Here is an 11,250-nt window from a genome sequence, read left to right as displayed (position 1 = left end):
GATACAATTAAATCTACACTGCATACTGAAATTTAATTTATTCAAAATATATGAATATACTTTTATTAATGTAATATGCTAAAACATGTAATATTACAATGCGAGCCGGGGATGCAGACAAGTGGTCCATAATGGACGATGACCCCCGCCCCCCCAAAAAAGTTGTTATTCTGTCGGTCGGACATCCGGGCTATCTCTAGTCTTGGGCCCAAACTGCATGTGGCTCACGGTTTGTTGTGAACAACAGAAACCGGCTGTGAAGGAGGCTACATAGCGATGTTGCTGGAGTGATGTAAAAAAAAAAAAAAACGACACTCGACCATGGAATTTAATTTTAAGTTTGTCAGTATATAAGCGGTAAATCAAGTAAGTTTCTTTCACTCTGAAGACTTAGAAACGGTTGTTTGATTCCACTGACTATTTGCGATCGAAATTTACATTACACCAATGACAGAAATCATCAACAAAAATCGAATCAGGGACTTGTTTTCACTCGAACATCATCAACCGGAAGTGACGTGACACGGACTGACACAATAAAATAGTTTGATGTTAGCCAAATTTTGATATTACCTTCATGTAAGCCTACTCGAGAGTAGTATCAAGACGAGGATTACCTAACTTACGAAATAAAGCTGTATAATCTCTAAATTAAGTCTTGATTCAGGCTTATTTCTTGTAGGTTTACATGAAGGATATAACCAAATTTTACACACAAAACCCAATGGTTGCCCCAGAAAAATTCAAATATCACACACAGCCCTCTACGGGATGTGTCTTCGCAACCCTCTGTAATTTCCCATGACTCTAGCCTCATGGTGATGCTGGTTTTCTTCCAACACTTTTCAAAGTCCCCGATAGTGTTTGCATCTTGTAGTGTTCCCAGTCTGTGTGTGTCTGCAGATGTTTTTGTAAAGTCTCTTGGAGTGGATATGGTCGTACTATTTCTTTCAGTTGTTGCTTCACAAAGGCAGTTGCGTGCTCCATGAAGAAACGCTTGTTAAGCATGATGCATTCTATACCACGACTCACCTGAAATGGAGACAAAAACAATTTGACAGGTGAACAAATCCTTATGCAAAGCATTAGCAAACATTAGAAATTTAGATATGGGTATTGTCATGTAGTAAGAAACAAGCATTTCATAGTATTTGTTGAGGAATGAAATCAAAACCCGACCGGCGGTCAGCCACCGGTTCATATTATTTGGAGCAATAGCAACCGGACAGAACCACCCGGAACCGGCGGTTGACCGCCGGTCGAGGTTTGATTTCGTCCCTAAGATATTTCAATCATGGCCTTCTAAAATACAGATTGTCTCTAATTTCGCAAAATTTCAAAGTGTTTAGGGCAGTGGCGTAACTCCTATGGGCTCTGGGGGGCTGCGCCCCCGGGCACCCGGGCTAAGGGGCACCCAAGCCTGGATAGCCTTTGACACGATAATACTTTGTTATAGGAAAGAAGTGGAAACCTTTACCCACCATGCATAGAATTACTCTTCATTTGGGTGCCCTTCAACATAAAAATTTTTTTGGCGCTTGCAGCATTGAAACTATAAATTGCCATTTTAAAGACCTAAATTCAACTTCATTTAAGACCAAATTAGTGGCATTTATGCCCATTTTCGCACGCCCATACGCAATTGTTTTAGGAAGAGGGGTATTTTGTATTCTTGCCCTGGGCGCCACAATCACCAGCTACGTCACTGCAGCTAGTGACGTGTCTTCAAAAGTAAAGACATTGGAGAATATGAAAACATTTTGTTTTATTAATATGAACTGCATTAGCTTGCATTGAAACATAAATTTAATCTGAAACACTATTTGTAAGTTATTCGGTAGGTCTATGGTTTTCAATACCAAAATTGATTAGCTCGGCACCATGCACATCCTTGGTTAGGGGCACCCGAACTACTTTCGCCCCCGGGCACCCTGACCCACAGTTACGCCACTGGTTTAGGGGCCTGAGTTTTCGATCCTACCAGGATCTTTATCAAAGACAAATAAAGATCCTGTAATGATCGAAAACTTTGGCCCCTAAAAACTTTGAAATTTTACCAAACATGCTATTGTGGATTTGTGGATAAGCAGTTTCCAAGCTCACTTTCAAACTTTTAATTTTCAAAATGAAATGTTGAATATACTTACAAGACTCAAGCTTGGTTGTGTTATATCGGTTATGCCATTCTCACCACACATCATGGACAAACCCTAGAAACATTAGACAAAATGTTACCAAATTGAATGTATTTTGACCCTTTTCCACATTTTTTCTGATTAATCATTTATTATATAGACCATGTTTCTACTAAACCTGGTTTCTTGCACATAACACTCTTGCTTACATAAACCCTCAATTGTGTATAAGCAGTCCAAATAATATAATCCATTCTTCTTTGTAACAGGACATACACAATTGAGGGTTTATGTAAGCAAGAGTGTTATGTGCAAGAACCCTCAATTGTGTATAAGCAGTCCAAATAATATAATCCATTCTTCTTTGTAGCAGGACATACACAAAGTTATGATTCAAATTATCTAAATTATGTTGGAAATGGGAAATAGGGCATATAGCTGCATTTACTCATGTTTTTTCACACCTATTCAGGTGAGCAAGAAGCCAGAAAACTTACAAAAACATCCTTAGGCAGGAGCATATCCACTTGGACAAACACTGTCTTCTCTTCGTATGTTTTATTCTGAATCAAATAAAAGCAAATGAGGCCACATTATAAGATATGATGGTGAGTTAGTATCAAAGGCTACTTCAAATGTTTAAGTTTTGCCAATTTGTCTTGCGCATCCCTGGGTGGCGCAATTACTACTCAATAACAACAAATGGGCAAGTGCCACATTCAAGTCCTATACTGCACCTACTCGGCTGTTGATATTTATGTTACCTTAATGTCTTCATTAGTTGCTGGTTGCAATGCTGTAATATAAGTCGGTGAAGCAAACTCTGGTGGTCCCAATTGAAAACCTTTCCGTCTTCTGGAATCTATACGTGGACCTGCACAAGAGGAAGGTGAAATGACAACATTAATGTATTTGGTAAGAAAGTTTTTAAAAGATGTGGTAATGCAGTTTTTCATGAATTGAGATTTCATCTTCCCACCTGATACTCGGGCTGATACTATATTAATTGAATGTAATATTATGCCTAATTAGTAACATTGTCACTTGAGTCTTATGTAGTCCAGGCCATCTCATGAAGACATGAAAATGCCTTCAAATAAAATGAAAACTCCAAAGTGACATACTGATCCAAGAAAAATCACCATTGTAATGTTCTTTTTAAAAATATATTTGGACTCCACCAAAAGGTTTTTTTTATTATTATTATTCCTTTTGGTGGAGTATATCTTGCATGTTCTGTACATATCAAGATCAGTTTTCTGAGAGGGTAGAGATAAAAAAAATTCCCGGTTGACATCAATTGTAAATTTTACACAATTTTAACCCAGCACAAAATAAAGGTTAAATTTTGTGTTTACCAATCTATTTGCAAATTACACTATTGGGGTGGGGGGTGTATTAACTAACCAAGTCATTGGGGGTTTACCCCCTAGTACCCCATACACAAAGACACCATTGAGCAGTATCCAAATACTCAGGTTTCTGTGATTATGGACAGGACTTCCACATCGCAATGCAACATAGGTCTACTATAGTTGGTAGATTGTGTTATTTTAATAAAACAACATATACTATACATTTTCATCATTTCGCAAGGATCTAATTTGGAAGTATTAGCAGGCATTTCTATAACAAAGAAGCTTACGGTGCCAAACAATTTGATACTGCCTGCAGTAGTGGCAATATTTCCCTACCTATATTAAGACCATTTGGTGCATATTTCTCCCCTCCAACTTGTTCATTGGCCACTCGTTGTGCAACTATCAATGGTTTAGCTTCTCGCAATTCCTTGATGACTTGACATGAACCCTGTACCAAAAGAAATGCAGCAAAATCAGCTATTCCAGTTGAAATCCATACACCCCCTATGGAAGACATGACCTTAATTTCTCACACAGGGGTGTAGATGTCAAATAGAGTGCCATAACCATTCAGGTAATCCCATTTGAAATTCACACTCCCTGTGTGGAAGATAAAGGTCCTATCTTCCATAGGGGTGAATGGATTTCAAGTGGAATAACACAAACAAGTTGAGGGTTGAGAACCAGAAGTTGCAAAATAAATGTGCACGTTTAATATGTCTCAAACAAAAATTTTAGCATGTTACCCCTCTCTTGAGCCAATGTTATTGGCTCACTGTCAGTGAGAGGATTGTATACAAGACGCTGCTTTATGTGTTTAAATCTCTGAATGGACTCTCTCCCCAGTACATAACTAACTGCCTCACTGTGAAAATATCATCCCAGATGGCAATGAAGACCCGCTCGGCAGATAGTATTTCCTTCTTTGTGCCTCGTTCTAAGAAGGGTGCTGGTGGTAGAGCCTTTTCAGTGGCAGCTCCACGTTTGTGGAACACCTTACCGGTTCATATCAGAAATGCTGCTACTCTTGAATCATTCAAAACTATGCTCAAGACATATCTTTTTCCTTAACTATGGAGATACAAAAATAAACATATTTCAATACTTCGAAGTATTGAAATATGTTTATTTTTGTATCTCCATAGTTTCACTAAACTATATTAAAAATAACCTTATCTGTAGCACTTTACAACATCTAAGAAAAATTGAAACACTTACACTTTTTACAATGAAAAGCCATTCCGAGTTGTTGCTGTCTCTGACAATCACTGATCCCTTCCTGTTTATGATTCACAAAAAGCTACTTGTAATTGGTGAGTCTTCTCAATGTAGGAATATCACATTAGCTATAAAGATTTCTTATCCGTCACTGATAACATAAGCAAATATTTGTACACTGCAAAAAATATTTTACTCAACATTGAGTAAAAAGGTCACAACTCAACAGTTTAGCAAAAAGTTACTCAACATTGAGCTCATATAGGTCACAACTCAACAAATGAGTACAAAATTACTCAACATTGAGCTTATGTTGAGTCATTTTTACTCATTTGTTGATTTGTGACCTATATGATCTCAATGTTGAGTAATTGTATACTCAAATATTTTACTCAACTGTTGAGTTGTGACCTTTTTACTCAATATTTTTGCAGTGTACCACCAGAACTATTAACTTACTTGAAAAAATGAGACATGCACATCTGGGGATGTTCATAGAGTTTTCTGATCGGCCAGCCCTTAGTGAAAGGTATTGTCCTGTCATAAAAAACAAAATGGCTGGGTGTTAGATAAAATAATGATCCCCGTGTAACTATTGTTTTATACGGTCATTTTCTGTTGTTGTTGATGTTGTTGATGTTATTGTCGTCGTCAGCATCTTTGCTGCTGCTGCAGTTGTTGTTGTTGTTGTTGTTGCTGTTTTTGTTTTTGTTGAGGAATATCAACAGCAGACAACATTTCTAGCAATCAACAGCAGACAACATTTTTAGCAATACGTCGAATCAAAAGTAGGTCCTATTGGCAGTTTAGTGTGATAGATCCAACCATCAGCATATCCCAGAACAAACCATTTAGGCCTACATATTATTTTTATTTAACAAGTTCTGCCCAAAGATTTGGACAATATGAAGAGAGGAAATAAAGGGCAGTAGAGAGCTCCCCAAGAGATGGGGGGGCAAGAAGAGAGAGGAGGGGATGGGGTCACGAGATGAGAATTAAGAGAGGATGAGAGATGTAAACTTAAAACTTAAGCAACTTTACCTTAAGAACTTAAAATGATCGAATTCAAATGTTTGGTCTCCATCTTCCATAAACATGTCATAGAAATCCTAAAATGTTGAAGACATTTGATGGAATATATATTTAATTATGTAATTAATCAATCAGCTTTTTTTAGGGCTACGGCTCAGCAAACCCAATCATGTCTTTAAAACGTTATAGACGTGTTATAAACGCGTTTTGGTTTTGGTAAAAACGTTTTAACATCATTTAAATGTCGGGTTATGTGAAGGTCATGAAAACATTTTGAAAAACACCACAATAACATTGTTGTCAAAACGTTATTGCAAAAGTATTTTGGCAGCACTTAAAGGAGTATTTCGTGATCCTAGCATCCTCTATTTATGTCATTTTTCATTAGATATCCACGAAAAAAACCATTCCCAAAATTTCAGTTGCTTCCGATTTTGCGTTCGCGAATATGTGTATTACACTGCTCCATAGACAATGCGTTGTAATTTCGTTCTGTGGTGCACCAGAACGAAATTCAAATTTCACGATATCTTTGCTAAACGAATTAATCTGCAAGAAATATTTTGTACATAAACATTATGTAGCCCGAGGTTTCCAGTGATATAAAAATCTCAACTTTTTTTGAGAAAAGTGGGGGGATGAGGCTGTGGATCACGAAATGCCCCTTTAAGGGACCTAGAATGAGCGTTTATGGCGTTTCGACAGTATTTTTTGTGGGACATGAGCGCACCTCAGACGTATCGAATTGCATTCTGAATACGAAGCATGTCTTTCTGATATCAAATAATTTTCATTTTTGAAATTCACGATATAATACAAATTTTATGACAAATTATTAAAATTTGATATTTTTCAAATTTTGATATATAACAGTCCTCGAAATAAATTTTATAAATCGAATGATATATTCTTAAAGTGTATGTAGCTGGGAGGAAAAGCCGACGATCAATTGAAAATTTTGACCTTTTATATTGAAGATATGAATTTTTTCCCCCAAAGACCTATTTTTTTGGTGTTTTGGGAAAAAATCCATATCTTCAATACGAAAGGTCAAAATTTTCAATTGATCGTCGGCTTTTCATCCCACCTACATACACTTTAAGTATAAATCATCAGATTTATAAAGTTTACTTCAAGTACTGTTAAATATCAAAAATATCAATTTTAATGATTTGCCATAAAATGTGTATTACATTGCGAATTTCAAAAATCAAAATTATTTGATATCAGAAGGACATTCTTCGTATTCAGAATGCAATTCGATATGTCTGATGTGCTCTAATGTCCCACAATAAATACTGTATAATAATTATACATGTATAACCCGAAATTTAAAGTTTTCTGTAAAACGTTTTGCGTTTGCTGGGACGTTTAATATCCGTCGATAGGCCTATACCAATCAAAAGCAACAGTATAATCATTAGTCAAAATATGTGATCCTTTTAGAGATTTTAAGTTACAGTTTTCTTACCTCGCTATCAATTGCTAACACTTCACATGTAGTATCTGCAGCTATGGTGGTCTTTCTCGGGATGTTATGAACAATTTCTAGCTCCCCAAAACTGTCTCCTTTCTCATATGTATTCACTATTGTACTTTCGGGTTCTTTGTCTTTATCTTTGTGTTCTGTTATTGTTTCTTCAGCTACGGAATTTAATTTTTTTAAATACAGATTAATGCGATTATATTTTTAAAAAAACAGTAAGGGGGTATCATGAGTATTGATCGATTGCCGTATTCCACAATTTTGTTTAAGGTACAATGTATATACTTATTGGCTTCCAACGACCACAGAAATACACACAACACGCCCATCCACCCACCCCTCCCAACGCACATCGCACACACCCTCACACTGTTAAATATCAAAAATATCAATTTTAATGATTTGCCATAAAATGTGTATTACATTGCGAATTTCAAAAATCAAAATTATTTGATATCAGAAGGACATTCTTCGTATTCAGAATGCAATTCGATATGTCTGATGTGCTCTAATGTCCCACAATAAATACTGTATAATAATCATGAGTATTGATCGATTGCCGTATTCCACAATTTTGTTTAAGGTACAATGTATATACTTATTGGCTTCCAACGACCACAGAAATACACACAACACGCCCATCCACCCACCCCTCCCAACGCACATCGCACACACCCTCACACTGTAACAAATTTGTGGCAGCAAATTTGCCGGAACTTTTTTCTTTCCCGTAATATCACGGGCTGTGATACGGGATTTCACGGAAATTATATTACACACACATATGTCAGCAGCCCCCATGCCCCAAACACCGCCCACATTCCTAAACACACGAAATTGCACCCCTCACGACCCATTCCTCCCCATCCCATTCCTCCTCCACTCCCCATATGCATCACACACGCATCATCGGTGTTTTACAACATTATCATAAATTCATCTGGCAACTTCGCCATCAATGTAGACTTCCCAGGCTCCGGATTTTCATGCAAAACTCGTATTATGCAAAGGCCACGTTCCCGGGGGGGGCACTTCAATATAAAATGGATATAGGTGTAGGGCTGGCACTTTCGCACTAAGGGGCATTCGGTGAGAGCAAAATGTAAAAAATATGGGGTCATTGGGTGAGAGCATGGTTTTTGGCATTCGGTGAGAGCAAAATGTGAAAAATATGGGGTCATTGGGTGAGAACATTACCTTTTTTTTAAATGGAATCTTTGAGTGAGAGCCGAAAAAGCACCACAGAAACCTCGAAAATTGAGTATTTAGTTCTAAATGGCTTCAAATTTCCTTGTTTTTTCAAAATAAGTAACAAAATCCATGATAAATGAAAGTTGCTGTTCAAATTGGACTTGTAAGGGTCTTTGGGTGACAGATCAAATGGAAAAATATGGGGTCTTTGGGTGACAGAGTATGGACAGAGCATGTGTTCGTAAAAAAATATGGGGTCTTTGGGTGACAGCGATGCTGAAAAGGGGGGTCTTAACAGCCCTACATACGCGTCACCTCCAAAGTTGGAGTGCCCCCCCCCCGGGGCCACGTTATTGCCGGCCTACAACACTTAACGAAATCCTTTACATGTGCATCAAGTTTAAAGCAGGTTAATCTAATTATGAGCTACTTGGGGACACAACACACTCTTCTTATAAATCCAAGAGATAGAAAATCATTGCTTACCTTGACCAGTGATCAGAAAGTAGAATGTTTCAGCGTGGTGACCTTGTCTCACAATTACTTTCTTAGAAGGAATGCTGTCGAATATCAACATACATTTCAAGGAATTAGTATGCATATAGTATAGGTATTTTAAATAAATTCTAACACAATGTTATTTCTTTACGCAAAATGAAATATAGGCTTACCATTGCGATTACTAACAATAGGAATTATTAAAAAAGTGTTTTAAAACAATTTCTATGTCACATTTTTGTCAATATCTAATTGAGGATTTATTTTATGGTACCCATCTTATTGTTCTGATGATTTTATACAGTTTAATATTACTACATGATTTGCTTCTGTTTTAATACATCTTCAACTTTGATGTTATGTACTAAAATTATCCATAACTCACCTGTAAAAGTACGCCGTTCTCGCTAGTTTATCCTGTAAATGTGGCGGATATTCGGCAAAAGATGTGATGGATTGAAGTCCGCGAAGAGCCTGTTGGCAAACATAATCAGGTACAACAAAAGAAGCAGAAACCTTTAATTTTCCAGAAAATAGACCATTTCTATGATTTGCACTTTCCTGCCGTTGATGGAGTGAACTTTGATATCGTGTATCATCAGTCATTATGAAATAACAAAAGCGAGGTCACTGGAGGGCCAGGGCCAGAGAGGAACGTGACCCGTGATACCCAGCAAACACAAAAAAAACCAGTTCTAAAACAGGTTATATTTGGGGTTTTTGGTTTTGTTAAAAACATTTTAATAACATTAAATGTCGGCTTTTATAAAGGTCATAAAAACGTTTTAAAACGTTCCCTATGAAAACACACTACAATTTTTCAAATGTTCTCAAATTGTTATTGTATAATATTTTTTGCAAACATTTTTTGCCAAATATTTTGTCAACACTCAAATACCGGTATAGAATATTTGCAGAAAGTTAGCAAAAAATGTTTTTGAACGTTATGAAAACGTTTTATACCTTATATCCAGGCCCGTAACCAGGATTTATTTGGGGGGGGGGTGCTGATTTTAAAAACGTGGACTTTTTTTCAAAATTTGGACCGTTTTGGATTAGGGGGCGGATTTTAAAAAAGTGGACTTTTCCCCCAAAATTTGGACCAAAAAGGCATAAAAAAACCCCAAATTTTTCTCGATGGCTACGCTCGCAAATGGGACTTTTTGGGTAAAAAATGGCACATTTTGGAATGTCCGCCCCAGGCCCCCCCCCCATGCTTACGGGCCTGCTTATATCCTTTATATAACCCGACATTTACACATTTTTTCCAACATTTACACGTTTTCTGACAACCTTTTGGCGAATAAAATGTCGAAAACGTTTTGTGTTTGCTTATCCATTGAAATCCAAATGCTCCTTCGCTTTCGAAGTCACTGATTTAAAAAGTGGAGTCGGTCTGTTTTCAATATAGGTTTAAATACCGGTATGCGGCCTTTCGTTCGGCAGGAATTTTTTTCCGTATCGTAGTCTAGCATTATGCGACATACGTCGGATTACACTGTTGACGTATGATTTGAACCTTTTGTACACAAAAATAAGGTGTTACGGAAAACACGGGCTCAAATGATCATTTTGTCGCTTGGCACCATTGGCGTTGATTGACCGTTGAGGGGCTAAATACGTAATATCTGCCGAATATCTATGGTGATATGATATCGATGTTCGCTCCATCCGACGGCAGGAAAGTGTCAATTATGAATGGTCTATAATTATATAGAGCCCCCCCCCCCCCGGGGAGCACTTAACACAAATGACCATACGGGTAGGCTCCCCCGGAAAGACCCCCTTTTTGGACTTCGCAGCTGTTGACCAAAACTCCGAAAGACCCTTGATTTTGATAATTTCAGCTCCCTCATATTTTTGTTGGTTTTTTAAGGCGATTTTTTTTATGTGCCCCCCCCACGATAGAGCCCAAAGTCCGCTTTCAAATGACCACATGAGTTTATATTAAGCAAACTCACCATATCAATCTGCTCAGGTTTGCGATCTTCAACTTCCAAACTCAAGATATTTTTCACCTCCTGTGTAATCCGTGTCTGCGGATTAGATGTCATATAGACAAGAATATTAAACCCCGACAAATGCCCACGTTTCACTCTACCCCGGCCCAAATGAACCTGCGTTTATGATGTCATTTGTTAGTTGCAGTCCTAAGGTAAGATTATAAATCTTAAGTTTTGCCTTGCCTCGCTTTGTAATCCTGTTTGGGCTGGGTAAAATAATTGTGGTCCACTTTGCCCTGGTCTCCCCTACTTTATTATAGCAACGCGGTAAGGATACTGGTTGCCTTCAACCTTCATAATGTATACTAAGAGCTTGTGTATAGTTT

The 11,250-nt window shown here is 37.4% G+C and overlaps 1 protein-coding gene across 1 annotated transcript; it reads right to left on the bottom strand.

Moving 5' to 3' along the window:
- Window positions 1-542: 542 nt before the first annotated feature.
- Window positions 543-10,954, bottom strand: LOC140158250 (uncharacterized). The gene is made up of 12 exons (XM_072181363.1): window positions 10,883-10,954; window positions 9,307-9,395; window positions 8,910-8,983; window positions 7,218-7,390; window positions 5,756-5,823; window positions 5,174-5,251; window positions 4,715-4,775; window positions 3,830-3,944; window positions 2,900-3,009; window positions 2,633-2,698; window positions 2,148-2,210; window positions 543-1,032 (listed from the first exon to the last, which is right to left on the bottom strand). Exons 1-12 carry the CDS (start codon window positions 10,883-10,885, stop codon window positions 814-816), a joined length of 1,119 nt encoding a protein of 372 aa, XP_072037464.1. The 5' UTR covers window positions 10,886-10,954; the 3' UTR covers window positions 543-813.
- Between the last annotated feature and the right edge of the window lie 296 nt (window positions 10,955-11,250).

Source organism: Amphiura filiformis, chromosome 8 (assembly GCF_039555335.1).
Source record: "Amphiura filiformis chromosome 8, Afil_fr2py, whole genome shotgun sequence".
Taxonomy (NCBI): domain Eukaryota; kingdom Metazoa; phylum Echinodermata; class Ophiuroidea; order Amphilepidida; family Amphiuridae; genus Amphiura; species Amphiura filiformis.
Note: the sequence above shows the minus strand (reverse complement) of the source record. Positions and strands in the feature narration are given on the sequence as shown.

Excerpts from the sequence above, each read along its gene's own strand:
- LOC140158250 (XM_072181363.1), bottom strand. Across the intron at positions 3,945-4,714 it reads GGCTTTTCATTGTAAAAAGT|GGTTCATGTCAAGTCATCAA; the intron begins GTAAGTGTTTCA and ends CTTTTGGTACAG. Across the intron at positions 1,033-2,147 it reads CACAACCAAGCTTGAGTCTT|GTGAGTCGTGGTATAGAATG; the intron begins GTAAGTATATTC and ends TCTCCATTTCAG.